General features: G+C 38.2%; 1 protein-coding gene across 1 annotated transcript; it reads right to left on the reverse strand.

Annotated features, from left to right (window-relative positions):
• Nucleotides 1-3,248: 3,248 nt before the first annotated feature.
• ATG3 (autophagy related 3) lies at nucleotides 3,249-25,110 on the reverse strand. The gene is made up of 12 exons (XM_064721725.1): nucleotides 24,937-25,110; nucleotides 22,242-22,283; nucleotides 19,046-19,095; nucleotides 17,846-17,916; nucleotides 16,011-16,118; nucleotides 14,399-14,448; nucleotides 12,404-12,485; nucleotides 11,861-11,895; nucleotides 10,966-11,121; nucleotides 10,225-10,352; nucleotides 4,777-4,845; nucleotides 3,249-3,530 (listed from the first exon to the last, which is right to left on the reverse strand). Exons 1-12 carry the CDS (start codon nucleotides 25,006-25,008, stop codon nucleotides 3,449-3,451), a joined length of 945 nt encoding a protein of 314 aa, XP_064577795.1. The 5' UTR covers nucleotides 25,009-25,110; the 3' UTR covers nucleotides 3,249-3,448.
• Between the last annotated feature and the right edge of the window lie 174 nt (nucleotides 25,111-25,284).

Consider the following 25,284-nt stretch of genomic DNA (forward strand, 5'->3'; position numbering starts at 1 on the left):
CGAAAACTATTCGTACAGAGATGCTGAATTCAGTGAGGTTAAAGGAAAAAAAAATAAACATGTTTATTTTCTTAACACTGTAAAACCTAATTTCAGTGCTTTGACGAATTTGTCTAAAACTACTGGCTTGTGGTCTGAAAAAACTCATTTTAAGGAACTAACAAGAATATACAAGCTTCCTCTCTTCAAAAACTGCGTTAATGATATTTCACTTAAAATTCTGGACTGACTCAAATGAAGCCCATTTTTTTCTTCCCACGTGTTTAATTTTTGCCAGAAAAATTTCCGTTTGACTCAACAAACAATTTTTCTCCTACTCATTGTTTGTGTTCTCTGTGTTCCAGTTTGTCTTCTTTACTAAGAGATTTCTTTATTTGCCCAAGCTTACAATTGATATGCACCATGGGAGCAGCTGGCCTCATGCTAAGTCAGTCTAGCAGCATATTCATCTTCGATTTCTTTCTGTAGAGAACAACAGCAAGGATACCAGTGCAAGAGTTTGCAGCTAGGAAGATTAATATTCTTTTCATCATAAATCATTGCTGCAACTGAAACTGGACTACCAAAAAAGAGAGAGCCTCTTATCAAGTTGTATACACCTACTTCCAACAATAAGGATATTCTGAATGAAATAAATTTTTCATCCTTTATACAGTTGAATTTTCTACATCCAGATATAATTTTTTCCCCAAATAATAGACTTAAACCAGATCTTGCAAGTTACATGCATAAAAGGTTATTTTTCACTAGTAAAGCAGATAGGCATGCTTCAGAAAGAAACATGAAATCAGTAAGCTCTTAGCACAGTAAGACCCTGAATTATAAGTGTCCCTACAGACTTTACAACACAAATTCAAAGTATTCTAGTTCTCTAGCAATGGCTCAGGCTGTTATTTAGCAAGCTGGTTAAACAAACTCTACTTTCCCACACCTAAAAATGCTGCCGCAGAAGGACAAAGTTGAAATTGCCCCGTTTGTTTAACATTTATTTCCATCCTTCATTACTTGTAGCTTAGGCTTTGATCAGACTTTTGAAATACTAATACAGAACTGCACTTCCCACACTTACTGCTTTGATTTTTATCTTCCACATGAATTTTTTATTGGAAGCAATTATTTATTGGTATTTAAAAATTTTTTACTATTATTATGCTATTTTTACATTTCATGTACATTGAAGACTAGATATCTGAAGTTTGACAATAGGCTGTGATGATCATTATTTTACATCTCTGTGAGGTTATTCCCTTTGCATCATAACTCATTCACTCTGCCTAGTCATTAGAATCAAAACTTCACCCACACCTTCACTGCATGCAGCACCTATAAACAAGAACATACCCAAAGTCCAAGATCAAGAAACAGAAGGCAAGCAAAAAGCCAAAAGAACTGTAAGGTGTGTTGTAGGGAAGTGAGCAGAGCAGAACGCCTCAGAAGCTCTTCTGATGCCAACACAAAATGCAGGTACTTAATAATCATGTAGGATTTGACAGAAACTTTAACTGAAGTTACTGTGTTTAAATGTTCATAGTAGTTCCTACAGCAGCAGTCTTTGGTTCTGTCAGGAATTTTAAACATTAATCCCAGAGGAAGAGGAGGATTAAGGTACAGTACAACTGCTACAAGTACACTCAGATTAAATTTGCTTGTAAGTACAGCCACTTTGATAAGCAGCCAAGCAGAACACCATGTCTTAGTCACCACAGATTGGCTTTTGCAACACCAGACAGTGCAGGGCTAAAAATGCCATAAGGTATCTATTATCATGGTGATGATGGAAGCCATTGGCAGAAAACTGAAGTTTTCTTCAGTTCTGCTGCGCTTCTTTTTCTGTTAGGGTCAGAGAAAAAGGCTGCCTTTGGTTTATACATTAAAATAAAAAAATTATACCACTTGCTTTCATCAAAAGCCTGACAAGGAAGAATGTGGTATTTTATAACTTAACTCACTGGAGACTTATGAAACTAATTTACCTTCTTACAGGAGAACAGATACCTTTAAGGGAAAAGGAAGTTTCAAAATATTCTGATGCATCAAAGGAAAAAATATACATCACTATGGTTATTTTAAGTCATACTCCCTCTCTTTGCTCCCCTATTTATTGGGTGGAGGACAGCTGCTTCCTTTCTTACCAGAAAGCCCAAAACACATTTTGAGATTAGCCTCCTAGGCAAATTCCTATGGCATGACTCAGTGGGTGTGGTTAAGTTTTTAACAGGTTTCAGCCAGCATTACTCTTCACTTACATAGACATTGCTTAAGATATGTCCAAAAAAGAGGAAGTAACGACATATCAAGAGGAAAGTCAATTTTAGCATGAAACACACAACCTGATTATGTGTTCCCATGTAAGAACATGGTACAAAGGACAGCCAAAACAGGGACCAGCTGTGCCAGGAGTGGGACCAATCTTCCTATCCACCAGTAAATTTAGTCCACTGCAGACACCCAACTTCTGATTATCTTGCAGAATGCAAGATGGATGCTTGGGAGACAAAAGTGCTTTCCTGAAAGGCAGTTTAAGTGAATCTAATGACTATAAATATATGCACAAATATATACACAGAGACACAATGGTCCTTTCCTCCAAGTTTCAATAATATAAACCTTACATTTTACAGGGCAGAAACTGGCTGCTAAAGCCTGGATGCTTCTGGAATATCTGAATCCACAAACAACTCCATGCATGTTCATCCCAAGGAGGGAACCATGCTGTTAGACTGGCAATTAGTGTAGCTGAGGCAGACAAATAATCAAGATTGAACCTTGCTCAGACTCAGCAATCTTTTCCTTCACCCTCAAGCTGTATTTTTGTCAATAAGACTGTTCTTTACTACAAGAGAAACAGACCACATAATGAATATCCTTCCTCTGCCTCCTCAAATATTCCATCTCTAGTCTTGCTCAAGTATAAATCACCTTTCAAAGAGACTGGTTAGTTACAGTTACTTGTTAAAGCTGAAGTCAGACTTTCTTAACAAGACAATCACTTATTTTTTTCATCTTTTAAAATATTCCTCCAGCTAGAGGAAATATAACCATTCATAGCTGTAAAAAATCCCTCCACAAAGCTCCCAAGTGAATTTAAATGGGGAAAAAAAAGTACATTTTTAGGAATCAGCAACGAAGCCATAACTATTAGGCTTCTACTACAAAAGTAGATTTCAGTTTCCAACACACATGAAAATAATCTCATGGAAGGAAATTAAGGAATTATGGAGAAAAAAATCCCACCTCTTACTGCAGCATCTGTACTGGAATGAAAGTGATTTATTTATATTACACACAGAGATTTTTATTAAAAAGGCTGGTAATGGAACATTTTATTTTAATGCATCAAGTTGATAAAAGATTAGTTACAGAAATTGTGTATAATGTTGTATAAGTGACATGGATGGGTTATTTAAAAAAAGATTTGATAATTAGAGGAACACATCTCTTATTTTAGTTACATCGTAAAGTGCCTTGTGTAGTCGTATTCTATCGTTGGAATGACCGCCTGTACAAATTTCAAGAAAATAAGAAGGTACCTGAGTTTCTTATTAAGGAAAATGTTCTATAGCTAGAAATCCAGCAAAACAAAGCAGAAGTCACATTCTTTGCAGAGAAAAGTTCCCTTGTATATGTCACTTTCAAAGGCATGCTGGGCCTGAATTGCAGTCTGAAGTATATTGAATAATTACAAGCTAAAGTCTCTGTCCATGTGGGAAAGAGGCAGATAGGAAACTAAAAATTTAATAGAAACCACTACTTTCAATTTAGTTACACTGGTACTGGATGTAAGTAAACCCAATTGTTTTGACATAACAATCTCATCACAGACCATTTCTTCACAAACAGAAGATATATGAAAATGAGCAAAGAAATGCTAAAAATGTCCCAATTTGTTAAGTGATTAAAAAAAAAAGAAACACAAGAAAAAAAAAGCAGCTACCTGCAACTACTGAGGACTAGGAGACTTGAACAACCATGACAGACAAGTTATTTTCCAGTTCAGTTCCAGTTGCTTGTTGCACAAATTGAGCAAGTTATCATTACTCATACAGGAAATGAGAATTTACTGATTCAAGACCTTTAGCTGCTCAGTAATTCCTGCTTATTTGCCCTACAGCAGCAAAGAACACTATTTTGAAAGGACATACCTTGCTTTTATCATGGAGGCTGCTCTAGTCAGAAAGTATACTATTGATTACTACAAAGCATAACTAAGATCACTCAGCTTCCTGAAAGAAAATTTTAATTGTGAGGCATTTGATATTGATGTTCAGAGTGGTTTAAGTGATTTCCATTGCTTTTTGTCAGCAACGTTGTTTTACCAAGATATTGCTCACACGCAGAAGAGAGCATAGTGGGACCTCTACACCTCTCAGAAATTAATTTCAGACTAAAATAGAATACAAAAGCTGCTCTGCTAAGCAGTGACTACACACTGGATGGAGTCTGTGAACCTCCAGTCTCACCCTCCCTACACTGGCATCTTCCACTGGATGCTCACAGCTACCTCCTTCAAACCTTTACAATCAAGGGCTCAATGCTGTCCCTTCAAACCTACCTGCCCTCTTCAGTGCTGCTGCCATACCCCACCTCATGTTCCCCCCAAAACTTAATGGAGTCTGTTTGCACAAAGGAGCTGATGCCAGAACTCCAGCAAGTGTTACCCCAAACTGCTATTCACTGCTTTCACACATAATTGTGTTTCAGCTTATGACCCTAAAGGTAACAGACATTACACTGCAAGAAGGGTCCAAGAATCTCTGTAATAATGAAAAAGGATACATGTGAACTCCAAGTTCTCCCCCACCTTCTGCAACAGTCTCGATTATTTTCTTCATGACTTCTGCATGCCTGAAAAACAAATCAGAAACAAAACATTTTAAGGAAGAGGCAACTCCCTCTTCATCAGGATGAATAGGTTTTGTGCAAATTAAATAATTTTGGACCATTAGGTTCAGAAGCAGCAAGATGAAATTTTCAGTTTACTGAGAAAGTAAAACAGCAACAGTAACTGAAAATTAACATTAAATGACGAATGTAACATTGCTTAACAGCTCCTTACATTCCCACAGAAAGCCAAAATTGAGGTATGCTACAATGTAGACTCAATGCCCTATGTCAAATGCATGCTCTAATGCAGAGTGCCACTATAGTGAATGCATACCACTTGACACCAGTATAACTTTCAAATGCTTAATGCCAATAAAGTCCCCAAGTAAGTCCCTAGAAGGTAATACTGACCAGCAGCCAGGCATCAGAAGTTCCCAGATGCCTCTGAAACTGCTGTATCATTTTTAGCTGCTTCTGCTGCACTCAAACTTGTAAGCCTTGAAGAGGTTTAAAACACTAAAACAATTAATAGTTTCCTAGGAAAGGCAGATTAAATCAACCCTGCATCAATTCAGAACTATTGCTCTAGGAATGGTTTAGGGAATGGAAACTTTCTCTGGTGGTAACTTGGGTTCTATAGCAAATCAACAGTTTCTAAGCTAGTTTCTTCCTGTAATTCTATTATTGTAAAGCACTACAGGGAAGGATAAACACTTCTCAGCTCACTGAGTTTTTACATTCTCATCAGTGACATCCCAGATATGCTATCAACCACACAGTATTTGTGCAAAAAGCTGATCCTGGGAATGCAACACAAAATTACAGAATAGCCAGGGCTGGAAGAGACTGTCTAGTCTAAAGCCCTCATTGCTCAACGAGCAGTCAACTAGAACAGATCACTCAGTGTTGAGTGCTAAAACTTGTCTGCTATAGTTTGGAATATCCTTAATGATAAAGACTTCAAAACTTTTAATGACCAGTTACAATTTGGAAGTAATGTTCTTGTTTTCAAAGCAGTTCTTGTATCCCATAAACTAAGGGATGAAGAACATATCAAATCAGAGGGGAGAACTACTGTATGTTAAATTATGTTTTATTTATGTACCTTTAACACAAACTCCCAGGTTGTATAATTAGTCTTACTTTTATGTATACTTCAACCTCGTTTGAAACAGAGGATTCTGCAGGTAATCTTCACCAGTGATATAACACACGGCTATGACTGTCCATCTACACAGCACTGTAGCTAAGTGAGCAGCAGTAGTTTAAAATACCCATCCCAAAACAACCAAAGCGCCAGCTCAAAAGAAGGATGAGTGGGAAGCTGAGTTTGCATAACTTTCTGACCATGTCGTGATACCAGTATGTCAATCTACATAGCTGACCAGCAACTGGCATTTAGTAATTACCTCCAAAGTTATCATGCTGCCAGTGGCTGCAAACAAGGAAGGAAGCTGTTGCAAAGTTACCAAGACACTGTAAACAGGAACATGCAAGTCTGGGGAAATATTAAAGGTCAGCATTTGTCATTTACTGTTGGTCTTTGCAAGTCAACGAACCCTCAGAGCTGATTCCAATTCTGGATCCCCACGATGCCCTGCAGAACACATGCCATTTCAGGTGCCAAGAACAGCTGCTTCTCTGCAGGAAACTAGCCACTGCCAAAACTTAAGTTTTGACCTTATGCATAACTGTGGACTGTTTTTTTTACTGGCACAGAACACAGGTCACCATGCAGCCATTAGAAGTCCTTAACTGCATTCTGACTCAACTTCATACATCTTAATTACATTTGTTCTTTTTTGTTTCCTAAGAACTATTTCAGTACCTCAAATTCTATAATGGCCACAGAGTAATGGTCATTCTTGCTGTCATACAGTTATTCATGAAAAGCTTTGCAGGTGCTTTATAAACTTCATAAAGTTTGTTTCATGTTTTCAGCTCCTTCTGTAAGAAAACTTGGAGGAATGAACATAAAATATATAAATACACTACAAAAAGGAAATAAATAGCTTTTGAAGAAATGTAATCTAAAATATCCTGCTATCTAGAAATCTTTCCCTGCAGATATTTAGAGCACATTAGAAGCAAAAAAGTTTGGAAGTCTATCACTATTCTGAAATGGAGACAAATAAGTCCTTGGAATCAGTGCAATAAACTACAATTTAATTGTAAATGTGTTTAGTAGTTAACCTGTTTGATAGTCCCTTCATAGCACACAAAGAAAAAGCTGAGAATTGTGATTAAAGCAGTTTACAGCAATTAATGAGGAAGTTGACTATGTTCCTCCTAGTACAATAAAAATGCTGACAAGAACTACAACTTACAGAAGAGCTGTAACATGAACAATTTTCACTAACTACTCAAAACAGAAGTTATCCCAAGCAGTGACAGTGGCATCCTACTGCCATTTCTTTCCTTTCTCTGACACGAGGATATGCACATTGCAATAAAAATGTTTTGAATCACACAAATATCCTACATTACACAATTTCTATAACATGAAGGGAAGCAACAGCAGCAGATATAACTAAACACTCATAGCTCCTAGCTGAATTAAAAACAAAGCAATACTTTGGCTATTGGTTTTTATCCAGAAGCCCAGACCTTCTTAGCTGTTAGCCTTACCAATTTAAAAAAAATATAATAGCTTACTTGGAAAGGAAGAAAACATTCTTAAAACCTCCATTTTAGATATGCTGTTAGCCTCTTTCCTCACACCCTGAACAGTACCTTTTAAACTCTTCCCAGTGCTAAGCAGTTGCAGATCCATGATATCACTCTTTGAGAAGGGCAACAGTCTCCTCCATTTTTAAGACTTGCAACAGACCTGTTTCACCTCACTATCAATCATCTCTTTCATGCTTAAAGCTAAAAGAAGTCTCATGATGTAAACAATTCCTTCAAGCATAAGCGTAGACTACATAACAAAGGAACTGGCACTTCACTGGCTTCAGAGGAAGTAAAAACATGACCACAGGGCTCTCACCTGAGAAGAGACTCAACACAAATGCAGAGATTAGCAGTGCACTGCTAACACCTCTGCAGAGTAGTAACTAAAATTAAGCAGATAAAATTGCAGCCACAGCCTAATATAAACCCCACAGTTCTACCTAGTCAGTGACCGCTATCATGCTGAAATATCTCTACATCTTTGTTTGTTCTTAGAGTGCCCTCCAAATACGCATCAACAGGAGCTTCTTCCCAACCAATTTACTAGCAAGGCTCCCAGCAAATAGAAAGTAAATTAAATTTTGGCTTCAGGATTTTTTTCTTCCTTTTCTCCTATTAATCATCTTCCCAGTCAGTCTCCTACATTCCTCCCACTTGACACTCCATCAAAAACACTAGCTGCACAAAAAAGATACATCCATTTTTTGTCCAAAATTCTTCGGACAGCAAAAAGTCAATGTCACTAACAGGTTGAGATTGTTTGTTCATACAAGGTACAAATCATAAGAACACCTTTCTGGATTCAAACCAAAGACCTACCTGGTTCTCCTTCCTATTTTATAGTACATGCACAATAAAGAGGCTGGAACAAGCACCTCATAAATGCTCTGTCCAAAGCACTACTAGAACTGCATTTCTAGCATACTACTGGAAATTACCCAGGGACTTTGTTATTCTGAACCCTTCTAGTAACTACACTTTAAACTTTGACAAATCTTTATTTCATTAACATACTCTTATTTAAATAAGTACTGAGTTTAGTTAGGTGGTGTGTGCAGAAATGAATCCTTTCTGGCTTTGAAAATTCCAGCAGAGTAGCACTCAATGCCACCAGTTTCACTAGTGGAAGAAAACTTAAATCCTATTACTTCACCTCCTGTGTCATTCATAGTGAAGGTCACCAATATCCTAACTCCCTGCTCAGCTTTTTTCAAATATTAAGGGACAGAGATTATTCAATCCTTTCTTATGGGAAAGACCTATATAACTTTAGTTATCCCACACGGATCTCCATATCTTGCCCAGTTTTAGTCTTCTTTCACCTCATAGACTACAGAACAGATGACCAGAGCTGTACTCCAGTATTCAACATGTGGTGGTCCCACAGATTAACAGAGGCCTTATGTTGTTTTATGTTCTATTCTTTATCATTTGCTTTGCAGTTCTTCCAGTTCTGCTTCTTGAGCACCCAGACTGACATTTTCATGTTATTGCAGACTTAAACCTGATGATTTAAAGATCAAGAATAAATTTTACTACTCCAAAATTTTCAACTAGACCACTAGAGGGAAAAAAATTACTTCCCAGTATAACGTCTTCTCTGCTCAATACTATCCATATGTATTGTCCATATGTATGTAGACTGCTTGGCAAAGGCAAACACTTTTGAAAAGCAGCAGCTAATGAACAGTGAACTGCAAGAAACATGATATACAGATTTACAAAGCACATGAATATATATCCTCTTCAGACCAAAATTAGCCGTAAAATACTTGTTGCAAAGTTCCCTTGCTCTCTTCTCTAAAGACTGATGAACAAATAAATGCTAAGCCAGAAGCTCAGAGTTCAAAGAATGCTTTAAGTCTGTGGAAATGACCACAAGCTGGTCAACAAGTTGATTATTTGACACACAGCTAGTGACATGGATAGCCCAAGTTTTTAAGTCAAAGGAAAGTAAACTTAAACTGGCAATCTGAACTCTAAATTTTTTCTTTTAAACATGCAATCATACAAGGATTTTCTTAAAGGTAAAAGCCCAGATTTTTACCAGGAACTTCATACCGTCAAGAAGAGTTACACTGTTTCAGATACTGGCTCTGTATCACTAAGACACCTAAAAGGATGTTGGGGCTGACATCTAAGACAAGATGCACCTTTCAAAGACTCAAACTACCATCTCCCTATGTCTTGGGTGAGAAACATGGAAAATGGAACACTAAATACCCAAAAAAACCAACTGTGTTTTGCAGTTGTGTTCAACAAATACTTCGGTGTGACAATCACAGTCTCTCTATTAATCAGTGCAAAATTCAAGGGGGAGCAGGAGGTAGTTAGCATAAAACAAGAAACTGCCATTTAATGTTCAAACAGCCTTTTCATCTGTCAAAAGTATACACTGTACTTCTATTCTCCCCAAAAAGCAGACAAAAGGATAGAACTTTTCATGGAATTCTGGTGGTCTGCCACCTCCGGGAGTACATAGGGAAGATGAGTTAAAAAAGCAAGTTGATCAGAGAAGACAGTGCTAACTGCAGAACACGCTGCAGTGAGCACTGGAATGAACTCGGATAACTGCTGGTCATTTCCTTTTATACTGCCTCAGAAGCTAACAGACCACTACAGCAGCCAATTGTAGATATATGTCCAGAAGACATGAAAAAACCCTTAACAAGAGCAGTGAAGTGCCTTGTATCTGCAGGCTGTATCAGACCAGAAACAAAGACTTACCTGCATGGATGAACTGAACACATGGGAGGTGGAGGAAGATGAGGATGGTTTTCAATGGTCACTGTTTTTTTGACATGATCTTGACTAATATCTTCATACATATGCTCTACTGTTAAAGGCTGCCGCTGCTAGAGAGGAACAAGGAACATGAGAACAAAAGCGTTACTAACAAAGAATCTAGCTCCTTTCTAACATCAGTAACAGATGATGCCCCCAAAATTACAGGCATCTAAAATATAAATGTTCTGAAGGTACAGTGAAAGAACTGTGTTAAAATCCATATGGTATAAAAATAGTACTGCACAGATTTTCCTTTGAGTGGTGTAGTCAACGTATTTAAAAACCAACTGGGTATCCCATCTGGATATTTGAGCAGTTCTTTTAACTCAAGAAACGTAGTGATTAAAGGGAAGAACTATTTACATATTCTGTTCTTTCAGAAGGAGATGAAAAGACATACCCGCTTACTTGACTGAGTTTACTGGGGTAATTACCAGTTCTACAATGCTAACAAAAACACCAGTGGCTTCCTTCAAAATGTGTTATCATGTGCAGTTTTCAGTGACTCGTTCCAACTTATTCCAAGTGCAATAAAAGTCCTGCCTACAAGCCTATACTGCTTAATGGTTTTGTCACCATTTTTTCCTTTACATTTCTATTGTGAATAAGCAACAAAATAGTCTATTTGATACAGTGAGCCTAATTTCACAGAAGTAGGAGAAAAATCCAAAATAGATATACCTCATCATATCCAAATAACCAGAGCCTCGGAGTTTGGTAATATTTGTCATAAGTGATGTAGAGGTCATAGGTTCTAGTCTGTAGAATAGCATCTTCCCCTCCAACATCAACTTTAGTTTTGTTAGCTTCTACAATCTGTCGTGTGTCAAGCGTTGCCTGGTTCAAGGTAAAAATAACAAGATTAGAATAATCTTGCTTGAGTTCCCTCCTTTCCCATCCTAAGTAGTTATGTAAAACTGTAAAACTTTTAATAATGTTCTTAAGTGGGCACAAAAAAATCCCAAATTATGGTTTGTTTTTATTTCTATATTAGGAGCATCAGTTTCTCCCCCAAAAAGTATTTTTGTTTTATTTTTGGGGATATATTTTTTTACTTTTCAAAAAAGGTCTGACTGTAACGAAGTAGGCAGCTATGCTGTTACACTCCCCACCTTCTTTCACAAACAACAGACAATTCCTATGACATTCAGAAGGCAAAGGTCTCAGTTTGTGCAGGTTCATGAACACCTTAGCATAGTACCATAAATAATGAGGCCTTCTGTTTTCTCTATAAAAGTCTGATGGATTGGTGTAATCTAGCGAACCTACAGGCCACTCATCCTCCCTGTGCAAGCCCCAAGAACCACCACTGCATTTTTTAACTTCTCGTGAATACAGCGCTGTGTGTACAAGCAGAGCAAAAAGGATTAGCAAAACCAAGGAAAATTTCCGTGGGAAAAATCTTTGAGGACCCAAGGATTCAAGTTAGTGCAGCAGATTGGCAGGAGACAAATCCATAGGAATCCAAGCTCAGTAACCCTACTATTCATAATCTTGTTATTTCAGCCATTTATCATTATTTTTGTTTTGCTTGTGCCTATATTGTAACACATAAGATAGAGAACTGTTCACTCACATCATCTGTCTCCAATAGCCCACTTTCTTCATACTCTGAAAAGAAGACCCATAAAATTCTGTGTTCAGCTTGTAGCCAGTCATTATATTTGTCATTCATAAACAACTACTTTAAAAAAATCTACATGTATCTAAAGAAGATTTATTCAGATAACCTTCCCAATCCCCAAACCAGACTATCCCTTTTTTAACACAAATTTGACCAAGACTACAGTGAGTAGGTGGAGCTCTATTTCAGTGATTTTATATAGGCAGATTGAGTTTAAGTGTAGGTACGAAGCTGGAAGGAAGCTAAATCCCTAATTTATACTCTCTTAGATCTGTTCTGCTACACAATTTTCCAGTCACTAACATTCAGTCAGGTTTTTGGCACACAAGTTTGGCACACATGCATCAATAAAATCATACAAAGGATGCTAAAGAGCACAGACCTACTGAAATTTTTCAGCATGAATTCCTTGCAAAGAATGATTGGTGTTTTAGAGTGTATTGCTTTAGTTAAAGACCTGAAATATAATACGTCCCACCCAAGTTAAGGAAATACCTTCCATATCTGCAGCTTCTCCTTCATCTTCCTCATCATCATCTTCACAAGATGCTGAACACTCTGGTATTTTTAGATTATCCTTTAGAAGTTAAATTGAAAATACTGCTTTAATGACTGTTGCATCTACATAGCCTAACAGCCCTAAAAAATTGAAGGTGTTAAGTCCAGTCAACACATTCAGTGAGCCAGAAAGATAATTTCTGAAATATTAAACAGGACTACACTGAGCTCAAATATTTGCTTAATAACTCATTCTTGTTTCAAAGACCTAGTATGACATCAAAACCCCATTTAAAAAGTTTTCCTTTGACTTTAAAATCTGGAATTATTTAATTACTAAACAAAGAAAAGAGACCATGGTGTTAAACAATCAAGAGATCCAAATCAAGGGCAATAGCTAAACAGCTAAGACTAAACATATAGGTTAAGATTTTTTTAAGTCCTAACCCACAGCCAACTGTGCAGCAGTTATCATAAAACATCTCAAGGAAGGGACTCATAAGGATGATCGAGTCCAACCCCCTCCCGTTTGTGGGACTACATAAACTCTATTATATGACTAAAAGTGTCACCTAGTTTCCCAGACTGTGAGCCCTGTCCATAATTGTTTTAAAACACAATAGTCACAAAAGGTATCACATTTTGATATAATTCTGCAATGCAAGAATTACAGTCTAACAGAAACAAATACAGCACAAGCCCACCGGTAACTTTTGGGCCTTGCATAGCATAGAATCCAATGGACAGACAATGCCAAAGAAATTCAGAAAGTAAAGGTCTTAATTTACAGAGACTTCATAAAGATTTTAGAATATTCCTAATAACTACTACAGTTAGAAGCTCCTCTAATTCTGAGCATGAGGCGGCTGATTTTCATTTAAAAAATCCAAACCACGAAAACCAATAAGAAACTAAGTAACAAAGTGCATTGTCAAACAGAACATCAGCAGGAAAGAGTTGTCCTCCTGGACTGGCCCCACAAGCAAGCAAGTTTTTCTACACACAACGGAAATAAAATCCAATGCAAAACACATAACAGGAGTTATAAATCAAAGTAACATTCTGCAAGTATTGTGTTTTGCAGAAAAAGTGATAAACTTTAGTTATTCCTTGAGTATTTCTTCCACCCTCATGTTACTGGTTTGTGAAAAAAGCAGTATTTTTACTATATTCAGCAAAGTCATTTGGAATACCTGCACTTCACTGTCCATCAAATGGATAGCATTTGGAGCTGCTTATAATTATGCAGTAGCATAGGGTCGCTCATTTTTCCCCCTAATTTTTAGAATCCAAAGCTTCTTGGATGCTCACAGCACACGGACAGAACTCCCCATACAAGTTCATCTTTAAAAGCATTTTGTGTCTCTCTGACTTCCTTCATGTTTCTTAAACATGATAGCCAATACATTTGCATTTCAAGTACTTCCTGAGGACTTAAATTTCAGGTTTGTTTCCTGCTGAAGTGACTTTTTGGAAACATGCAGAAACTGAGGACTTCATAACATGTATACATTTAAACAAGTAAAGTTCTTCTAAACTGAAGGGCATAAACCTGTCAAACTGGACCAATGTGCTAAAAGTCTGCATTGCTATAGTTGAAGATCACAAAGAAATACTTTACATTCCCACACTACCTTTCCACACGAAAATTTCTTTACATTGGATTTCCAAACATTCATGTCTTGGAACACAAACGTGTGACATCAGTGTTAAGAGAATTTCATTTTCAGTTTGTAGAAGCCTGGCACAGGACCACACTGGCTAAAGACATTTCAAAAAGACAAATGCTGCAATAAACACAGCAATAAGGAGATGCACATGCTTAGACTAATATCACGGGCTCTGAGGGTCAATGTACATCTGCAAAACAATTAATGACGAAGTATAATTTAATCTTTCACAGGGAGTACTGGAGTATTAGATTGACACTGGTAAAATTACTATTACCTTCAGGTCTATAATAAAGCATCAGAAAAATTGAGAAACAAGTACCTTACTGTCTAGTGTAATCTCCTTAACTGCCTCTGTTGCACCCACTATACCTGTAAATTGAACAGGAAGTTTGTGTTAAAAAAAGCTTCCTTCTTGGTTAGAGAACAGCATAGAAAGAGTTTGCAAGGATTTCAAATGCAGCGTCTCATCATTCCAAGTCACATCTCAGCAACCTTGATACGTGAGAGGCTGTTCATTCAGCACTGGACATCCCTAAGCAAACCATGCCAGTAACACAGAGCGCCACAGCACAGATCTGTCATGTCTTAAAAAATCCGTGACGGAAATCTGTGAATTTGGACTTCCATTTTAAGGTATTTTTGCATAAAAGTGAATTCAGGAGAGGCACTCACATCACAACAATGAAACTCAGCTTCATTAAGAAGGCAGGCACTTATGAGTATTTCTGAGCTTCCTGAAAGCAATGACAAAGCAAAATGTAGCAGAGCACTCAATGCTTTTGGCTGAGGAGAAGTGAGGGTATAAAACCACCCCAAATCATAGAAGTGTTCAATCTTGAGATCCTCCCCATTAGCCTTCTAGTCTTACTGCAGTTCTCACACAGGACCTTTTGGGATACACGCCAAGATTCTGCTTTGACAGAGTATATTTATCTGATCAACTCTTCAGCTGTGGAAACAGATTTTATCTCATTTGACAGCATTTAGAGACCTGGCAAGGTCTAGCCAGGGTGTTACAGCTGTGCTGTACTGCATGGTGCCCAAACCAGCCAACTCTAAAAGGAAAAACCTGGCAAGGAGTCTATTCACAGCAGGAATGGATACTGCACACTTAATTCGAGGACATGACTAAGCTATTTCAAATTATTTCTTTGGTATGGGAGCATTAAATTATGAACTATGATACCTTTAAGAATTGCCAATGATGAAAAATGTATGTCTACAGAAAAAAGAGGCATCATCTCCAACACTTTTTCTCCCCACCCTGGCAAACTATTTAGAGAACTTTCTCCACTTTACAGTAAAAAAAATTACACCAAAGAAAGTAAAAACTTAGAGGAGTACTTTTGGAAATGGTGGAGAAAACATCACTAAAGGACAGAATTTTATTAACACATGACAGAAAATCATGAAACAGATTAAAACTAATATAATTGCCAATTAGAAAAAACCAGAAGTACTTTTAAGACACTGCACTAGAAAAGCCAATGAGATAGATTCATATAAACAGTATTTTTTAGACTTCTTTATAAACATAAGCTCATTTAAGGGCTTACTGTAAAATAGGATCATTTCCCACTCTCATCTCTGAACTTAACATGTTTCTTTTTAGTACGGCATCCACAATTTAAACTAACATCATCTTCACAGGATTTCCTTACTAAGGAATGAGTCACTACACAGCCCATATTCTAAAATAATTTCCTAGAACTTCAGTGCCATCATCTCCAAAAAGGAGCCTGTTTCAAGTATATACAGCCACACAGTCAAACATCGTGTACCAATCAGGTGGGTAGCTGATAATGGAACTTTATTTCCTCCAGACTACATACTGGTACACAGACATGTATTTAAAAAAGATTTTACTTTCTAAGAGTGGAAACTGAAAATCAGATTGCCAAGTGCAAAGCCTGCAGCAAGACCTTGAATACCTGCATTGTGGAAAGTGTCTACCCATCCCCCATCACCATCATCTTCCTCTATAATTGCTTCCTGCTCGTCCGAATACTCCATCTGCTTACACCTTTTATAGCACGGCACTACAAAAAATGACAAAACAAAAAGAATGCAGTCAGTCATTGTTATACAAAATCAGACCGGAGCATGATACTGTCCTACAAGGCCTTCTAAAATGTGCCAATCTTTCATATATCCCCATTTCAGGAATCCTAAGGCTGTATTTCAAATGCAAAAGTATGAACTTCCAAAAATATGTTGATATGCTGTACCACATATTTTACTTAATGTAATATGCAATGATTGCTGTAGCCTTAGAAGTTCATCTTTCTGTTAAGTATTATAGCAGTTTCATCCAATCTCTTAAGGATTAGAATAGAATTAATTTCTCATTTGCTAACAACTAGAAAGAACCTGTAAGTTTTCTTCATACTGGTCAACAACTAACGACAACTTTGTCCGGATTTTCATGAGTTTTCCAAACTCATTTAGGCTTTAGAAATGTGCTAAAAGTTTGCAGCAGCTACTTACGCAATACATTAGGTATGTCTAATTATAATTCAACATCTAGAAGTTTAGAAAGTCAGAATTCATGTGATATTAAGAATAACTTCTGTCATATGCATTACAGAGCCATTTAAATAGAGATTTAGATAATGTTTTCAGAAAATAGTCAAAGAAAGACTGAATATCTGATCAAGGCAAAGCAGGCATTTTCCAGTAGTGTAAACAAAAACTAGGTAGAAAATCCTCCTTCCTTTTTTATTAACATGGAGACAAATAGATCTGCTGCATGAAGTGCAGCATTTGAAAACTGCTCTTTAACCTTTCAGAAAGGGATAAAAAGAGGTGTGAAAGTCAAAGTGAAGTCATCCAAAGACTTCTAAAATGAGGTCTTGTAGGATGCTTCCCAGTCTCAACTACAGCCCACCACTTTTACTCAGGTGGGAGGCCCATGTGGCACCAGCAGCAGGAAGCACATTATTTTGGAATGTGATCAAGATGATCAGAGCAACAAGGAACCTCACTAGAGGCAGGAAAAGAAACAAAGCAGATCAGTTGGCTATCAAACCATGAGGTCCCTGTCAGGAGAATGTCCAATGCTACTGCAGTAATTTTCACATGATAGTGCACTGCAAGACTCCAAAAGCAAGCAAGGAAAATCAAAGTATATAATACAATCCTCTGCAGGCAAAAATTTCCTCAGGCTTTTTTAGTGCTAATGCTTCATCAAATAGCTTTGACACATTTTTATACAAAATCTGAAAGATTTCCCCATAGTTGTGCCAAAATGTTATCCTTCTTATCCATTAAAAAGTCATCACCATATGTACTATATAAACACAACTGTGAAGCCGAAAAAAATTAATTCAAGATTGTATTTATATGATTCTAATTGACAAGGGCATTGACATTAACTACATACTTGAATTAGAAGTGTCAGTGTCACTATGACAAACATTTTGAGAACACTTTAGTAGCCTGAGTTTTCAAAGGAATGAGAAAAATAAACGTATCTTCACTTTAGACACTGAACATGAGTTGAAGCAAAGACAGACAAAGAGGTTAATAATGTTCAAAGGTCATTTATACTTCATCAAGGCAAGCTTTATGTCTCATATAAAGCTCTACTATAAAGTGGTTTAAGAAAAAGCATTAAGGGGTGCAGGAAACACTTCTTCAGCATTGCAAAGAGAGCATCTGAAGTGTGAGGTATTTGCTTCCCCTATCAATACAATTGGTAGAGCTGACAGCACAGTCAACCATACTGTCAATTCTAAGAACACTTATATTTAAATTTCAGGCTTACCATTTTTAGTTACCAGAAACTGTTTGTCTGTTGGCAGATAAGCTTTGACTTTTAGTTCTTCTCCTGAAGCCCTGTAAAATAAAGTGCACCATTTGAGAATTTGATAACTGCAAACAAAAGAACCCCTCTATTTTCATGTTGTGTCAGGAACATTTTATATAATCCTCCTGACCTATTCTCAGAATTGGTTTGCTATGACTTTACTCTTCCCTACATACATTTGGTATGGTGTCAGAAAGCTTGGCCACCCCTAACTGTTCTGAGATCAAAACCATTTTATGCCTCAAAAACTTTCACCTTGAGATGGTCAAGCAAAGATAGGTTGACAGAATAATCTATTCTATATACAATTTTCTAGGATCAGCATCAACTGAGTCTGAAGAAAGCAGCTTCAGAAAAGCAAGAAATAGACCTCTATAAATACAAAATCTGTCCATAGTCACTAGTGTTTAATTTCTTAATTCTCTTAATTTCACATTACTCAAGCATTTGCCTTCACCTCAAGTGGTTTTTGGTTTGAAATAAGAGTAACATTCTAAATAGCCCATTCCAAACTGCTGCCAGACCCAACATCATGTTTTCTCTGAAGGAGGTGGCAAAGGGGTAATTTTTCCTTCAGCAATTCGAGGCTCAGTACAGAGCCAAGGCCCTGATGACACCAACTGCACAAACAATGCTCATTTACGAGCAGTTTCATAATGCAGGACACCAGTAAAACATAAGAAAGCACCTTATCTGCACCCTTACTGTGCACTAAACAGAAGGCATTTCTAAGGCCAAACACTGCACAAAGTGAACTGCTGTGGGCTAACTTGAATACATTTATTAGCAAATGCTTGTCAAAATACACCATTTACAGCTACGGCCCGGCAGTTACAGTTGCACAGGGCCTTTGCTTTTTCAATCACCCAGACAAACCTGGGGAGAAATGCTGCTACTGCAGCTAAGCACTAAAAGCATTCACAGTATATAACAGATTATTTCCCCTAAACCCTTAGAAAAACAAACTAATAATCCCCAAGCAAATCCTCATCTCAACTACTGCTATACAGCAATTAGTAAGCTCTATAGAGCCATCAAAAAAGTTTTACTGGAAAAGTACACTTACTGCTCTGACAACTGTATGACTAGATTCAATGGAAACACACCAAAGCACAGGCAGGAATGCTAGCTTTCTACAATTCTTTGAATTTTCCTTACCATTGCCAAGTAGGACAGTGGTGAACTAAGTGGTCTCCAGCTGCAACAAACTGTTAAGGCAGGAAGAAAAAATACTGTTACATATGGCCAAAGGCAACAATCTCAATTTTTTTCTCAGCATTAGCACATCAGTTCCACATTCCTTTGACCAAATAACTGTGTAATTAACAAATGCTTCAATCAGATTGATTCTTTGTTTCAAACCTGTATCTCAGCTAACCATGAAAAAGCAAAGATTAAATCAACTTGACCTGACATGCTTAGTAAGCACCATAGCAAATTCAGTGTTTCAAAAGCTGTGATACTACCTGCCAGTCTAGTAAGAACCAAAATAGTATCTGCACCTGTTAAGACTGTTTACTTTGTAATAAAGAAATTATTTTTATTTGCCACTATTCAAACTTTTGCAAAGATAAAAAAAGAGCTTAATGTAAAAAAAAAAGTTTAATTCTCTTTCCTTGTTCAAAACATTTTTGCAGTAAGAAAAGTGGGACCATCAATCCACTGAATCAGAGAACTGCAACAAAGAAATAAATAGCACAGATTTTATATAATGACCATCACTGTGATAGCTGATTGCTGATGTAAACTAAAAATGGATTACCACTTACTTAGCACACTAAAAATCTTATCAGTAACTTTGTTCTGAATAAATAGGTTTTAAAAATATTCCCTCTGCTTGTTCTTAGTATCAAAGATGAAGCCTGTTATAAAATTGCATTACTATTTCAAAGTGATACTGTCATGTTGAATTTGCCAGCAATGTCATGCTAGACTTGTGTACAAACTCAAAATTCATGCAGCAAAGCCTAACCCTCTGGGCTTGTCTTTGTAAACGTAAATTGAGGAAGGCAAGCCTGCACTCAAGTGATTTTTGTGGGCTTTGCAGCAGTCCCTGTGGACTATGAGGTGCACAGCTCTTGCTACAGGTGCTCTCTTGCGCCGAGTGCGAGTTTACACAAGCAGCCTCCCCAGCTGCCCAGGAGCTGCTGCAGTGTGATGTAACAGGCTCGCAGCAGGTCACAGCCATTTCCTCACCGCGTCCTCCAAAGGGAGGCGGATCAGCACAGCAGAAACCACCACAGTGCACACGGATTAACAGCCTTAATCTCTGCAAAAGTGCTTCCCTTTCACCTATTTTCATCAGAAACCTCCAGCAAAACCGAATCCTTTAAAAAAGGATTCTCAGTACACATGGAAATTTTAAAACTCCTTATCTCTTACATAGTAAACATAAATGAAACTCCAGAATTATTTAAAATTCTCTGTTCAAGGAATTGGAACTCTGCTTGTGACAGCAATGTTGAAATATATTACTAAAGATGAAAAAACAGTGTAGTTTGTGGGTCTAACAGATACATAGCCCTAAAACAGCATTTGAAATTTCATCTACATTTTTTCACCTTAGGCAGAAACATTGTCTCGTTGGTTTCACTTTCTATTTCTCAAGCACTGATGCTACAACATATCTAAATCAGTACTAGAAAGTGGAAGGAGATCAATTTTAGGACAAATTATTTCTAGTCCTGAAGAGAATGATTTTCACAATTTCCCTGTATTCACACAGATAATTAAAATAGATGTCATCTTTTGGAGGTATTAACTAGTAAGAACTCATGACAGGCAAGAATTTTTTGAAAATAAATCAAGCGCACAGATAAGTGAAAAAAGGGAGTAGGTGTTGAGTTTGATTAATGAGTCATCTTTAGCCTTAATTTATTCATCCTCAGAGGCAAGCCACAGGAATCCCACAAAAATCTATACACCAGTTAGTGTCTCAGACTAAAATACCCAAGAAATACAAACTCATTCAAAGACATTATCCTAGTGTCATTATTCTTCTTTAGCAATCATTCCTATATAGACTGTCAGAGGTACAATCAGCAGGTCCATGCTCCAGCTTCATCTAAATTTATCAAAAAATTTAATCTTCCTATATAACTGGTTCCCTTGACTACTGTTTTGAAGGATCCAATTTATTCATCCCAGCAGCATCTAACCTGACACAGAGAACACGGACTATTCACATTCCTAGTGGTGTTTAAAGCCTGAAAACTGTTTAATGTAATACAGTGTGGTTCTTGCTATGTTCTATAGAAGGTGCCTTTTCTTAAAATGCTACTGCAAATTCTTCTCCCATAAACCACAAAGGGATTAAGTATTGGTAGAGCATTTGTCCAGACTTTCTCTGTTATTCTAGCTTATATACAATAAAGACTATGCATTATTGTTTAACATATATGAATATTTATGGACACACATACATACAGTTATCAGAACAAAACACCATGTTGCTAAGCCTGTTTTTCTGTGTGCTACTTCTGTGTCAGAGGGAGAGAATGGGTGTTTGCTTGCAGGGCATCACAGCAGAAAAATAGAGGCACCAATACTGGGAAAAATACCTCTGTCCACATTATCTACCTACATCAGTCATCACTTTTTTTCCACCTCATCTGGACGATTTTTTATTGTTTTATTTTTCTTTCGTTCTACCAAACAGTCTTGATACTGTTTTATTAGAACTCTGTAAAGATGAAGTATTTGCAGATCAATAGCACCTCAATATGAGAAAAAGTGTAAGGGAGAAATTAAAATAGCTCAACACAGTCAGTGTTCTTACTGTTCCAGGAAAAAATCCTGTTTGCTGCTCTTTGTATTAGAGTTCTTAAAAAATACAACTGCTTGGCAGCAATTCAAAATACAACTTGCCTAAAACAGCCTATAGAGAAGAAGAGGGAAAAATAATAATCATTGGATACACAGTGTGGAGAAATATATGAAATGATCTTCACAGAGCCTTGGAAGGAACAAAAATAGAAGTAAACAAAGACTGCTCCAAAGATAAAAGCTCCCCTTCAAGTTCCTCAGAAGAGAGATTTTAAAAACCAATATATTCCCACTTCAGTCCTGAACCCCCATGACAAATGGAGCTGTTGACCCAGCTTCTCTACAATCTTTTCACAGCATCATAGAGGAAAGAAGCATCTCACATTCAGATGCCTAATGCCATCTCAGGAGAAATTATGTTGATCTACTTCAAATCTGTCGAGTAAAAAAGGCTACTTAGAAATTTCACTTTATGGAAATGGTTTAAAGAAGCAATAATTGGCAAAGACATGATCTGTTTAACATGATCGTTTTGCATTAAAAAATGCATCATTACTGTCAAAATAAATTAAAGTTTCTATATACTTACTTCTTCAGGTGTAATTACTCCAGTTTCTTTGAACTTGGACTCCTGCAAGAGAAAAGTTTAGAAATTTTGAGAACTGCTGACAAATCAACACAATCCACTTTACTGGAAAGACAAACACCTTCTCTACTCTCATTTTGCAATTAGTTCTTTGGAATTAGTTCTGTCCAGAGATCCAAGAATCAGCCTGGAGGCAACCTCTGCCACAACTGACAGGAAACTTATATTATAGTATACAACAAATTACTTGCTGCAAAATATGAGGTATTATGAAAAATTATCACCTGTACAAAATAATTGTTTTTGCTACTGCCAATTATAGCAACAAGGAAGAAAAGATGACTGGCACTCAGTAGTACATTTGCCAGTAAGAAACAGAAAATCAGTTGCAATTGGCAATCCAGACTGTCAAGGACTCCAGAGTTCTAGGCATTGAACAGCATTGCAGTGCATCAATATGAGGCTTTGCAGTTAAGTAAAGTCATGAATGAAAGACCAAACCAACTTTTCTCTGGGCTAGAAAAAGTTAAATACAAAGATTTAGTAATATACTCTCTTTTAATGTCTTTTTCTGTGCTTTCATCATGAACCCCATGGAAACTTCAGTTTTTGCATATTGTTGTGGGGAGTTCTGTTGATGATAGAATACATGGTGAGCAGACACCAGACTTATTCTGTGTAAGAGAAATTAAGTACTTTAGCATTAAAGGCAACATTTATGAAGCTTAAAGATAACGTATCTTGTATTATAATCAAATTTAGATGAAGTGTATTATGTTTTGACTTCTGGTAGTTTGTTTCTTCAGAAAAACCTCAAGTACCGAGGTATCCTACTGTTCCCCAGCATTAGAGCTATTCAAAACCAGCTTTTGACAGAGAATGCAATTTCCACCATGGCACAGCTGACTTCTTGCCCTAAGGAACCTATTTTTTCCCCCTATCTAGCCTAAAAGCATCAACTCAACATGTCTTGCTCCCAGCCACAACCTCACCATATTCAACCAGCCAGAAAACACTGAACAAAAGCAGCCGCAGCCAAACTTGGTTATTCGCATTGCTTCTCGCAGTGTACGCTATCACCTGTGCTACAGAAAATGAAAGGAGCACACCTGCTTCATATGTACTGATTACTGCCCTTCCGCCTCAATTCTAAGGAAAAAACGCTTAAGAACAAGGCAAAGATAAGGAAAATAGCAGCTCTACAAACATTAGTATATCCTAGGTGACTGAAATCAAAGTGCTATAAAACTCAGAATCCTCAATAACACATTGAGCAACACCATAGTGGAGACAACTTACTGGTTCCCCTCAAAATGAACCATAAGCAGTAGGAAACATGCACAAACTTGTGTCTCTGGAATTACAGAAAGAAAACATGTCAAATATCCATCCTCTGTTCCCTGAGGGTAAATAGCTCATTTTTCTGTGTAAGTAAATTCTTCAATTGTGAGAGACACAGGTCTAGTTTCTTTCAAAAATTACCCAGTTGGAGTATTTATTTCCCCCTTGTAAAGGGAACTTACACACATGATATCAACACCTTCCATTTCTGGAAGTTTCTACTCCTGCCTCTTCCCAGTAATCCATCTGGACACAAGAATTCATCCACTATTACACCAGCTGTGCAACAACAACTGTACTACTGAACAACTCACTTCATCTTCCCATGGCACAACTTCACTGCAACCCATACATTTCACATTGGTGGGCAACTCTAGGACCAGACAAGAGTATCTCAAACACCGCAGAGGGACAAGTTCAACTAATAATTGACTGTCCCGGCTATCTACCCAGAGAAGTAAGCTGCAGGGTGCAAAGCACATAAAAGGTCAAGCCACAAAGCCACAGGCAGAGAGACTGCTGTCATAAACAAGAGTTTTTTTCAAAAGCATGCAGAAGCATCAAAATCAGTAATGAAAAAACTGCTGCCAAGTTAAGCACTCATATACAGATTTGGGGTTTATATAAGAAATTGTTTGCAAATAAGAGTCAGAGAATGGGATGTAGTCTCACAACTGCAGAAAACCATAATTTGTTTCTACCTAAATATGCAGTGACAGGGCCTATAACAGATGTGCTGCCTACTTTTATAATGGCCCACTGGCGCATTTCTACTATTCTCACCTACTTTGGTGGACAGAGGCTTGTATATTAATACTGTAATTCTGACACAGGAATAAGCTGGCTATGTAAAACCTGCCCACACAACAAAGGTGTGGCTAACTTTGTTGTTTTAGTTTGGATGTTTTATGTCAGCTGAAAAAGTTGCCCTTTACCCAAAATAAGCATTGAAACACAATTCCTGAAACCAGGCTCAAGCCTGTCTGTACGCTCGGATTTCAATTCCTGGACACACAACCACGTAAAACTTTCGTGACTTTTTACAGAAAATGGCAGCCCGTTTAAGTTATTCCTTGAGAAGCAGGAGCAGCAACACCTGTTCTTCGAGAGGCCCGCCCCTCCCAGATGGATGCTCCCCCCGCTGCGGGATGTGAGCGCCAGCCGGGATTCCCCGATCCCAGCGCGGGATGAGGGCCGATGGCCGGGCCGGCCCGCCCGGCACCGCGCCGCTCCTCGGGCCCGGCCGGCAAGGGCACCGACAGCCGCCTCCCGGAGCTCATGCAGGGAAGTGCGCCCGCAGGCGGGGGCGGCCATGGCTGTCCCTCCTCCCCATCCCGGCTCCCGCGCAGGACGGCACCTTGAGCACGGGCGTGAGGTACTCGGCCACTTCCAGAGCCTTCCCCTTCACCGTGTTGATGACGTTCTGCATTGCGGCGGTCGGACAGACGGACGGGCAGACAGACGAACAGCGGCCGCCCCCCCCCGCCCTCGGTACGGCGCTCCCGCGGCCGCCGCCCACGTGACCCGCCCCTCACGTTCCCCCCGCCCCCCGTCGCACGCGCGTGACGACGCACGGTGCGCGCGCGCAGGGCGGGAAGGCGGGGCGGGGCCGCGGCTCGCGCACCCGTCGGGGGGCGTGCGCGAGCCGGGGGGCGGAGCTCGCGGGTTCCTGGAAGCCGTGGGGGCGGGGCCGAGCCGGCGGTGC

This window comes from Zonotrichia leucophrys, chromosome 1, assembly GCF_028769735.1.
Source record: "Zonotrichia leucophrys gambelii isolate GWCS_2022_RI chromosome 1, RI_Zleu_2.0, whole genome shotgun sequence".
NCBI lineage: Eukaryota > Metazoa > Chordata > Aves > Passeriformes > Passerellidae > Zonotrichia > Zonotrichia leucophrys.

Excerpts from the sequence above, each read along its gene's own strand:
- ATG3 (XM_064721725.1), bottom strand. The coding sequence starts at position 25,008 with ATGCAGAACGTCATCAACACGGTGAAGGGGAAGGCTCTGGAAGTGGCC. Across the intron at positions 16,119-17,845 it reads GTTTCTGGTAACTAAAAATG|TGCCGTGCTATAAAAGGTGT; the intron begins GTAAGCCTGAAA and ends CATTTTTTGTAG. Across the intron at positions 11,896-12,403 it reads AGAAGCTGCAGATATGGAAG|AGTATGAAGAAAGTGGGCTA; the intron begins GTATTTCCTTAA and ends TCTTCTTTTCAG.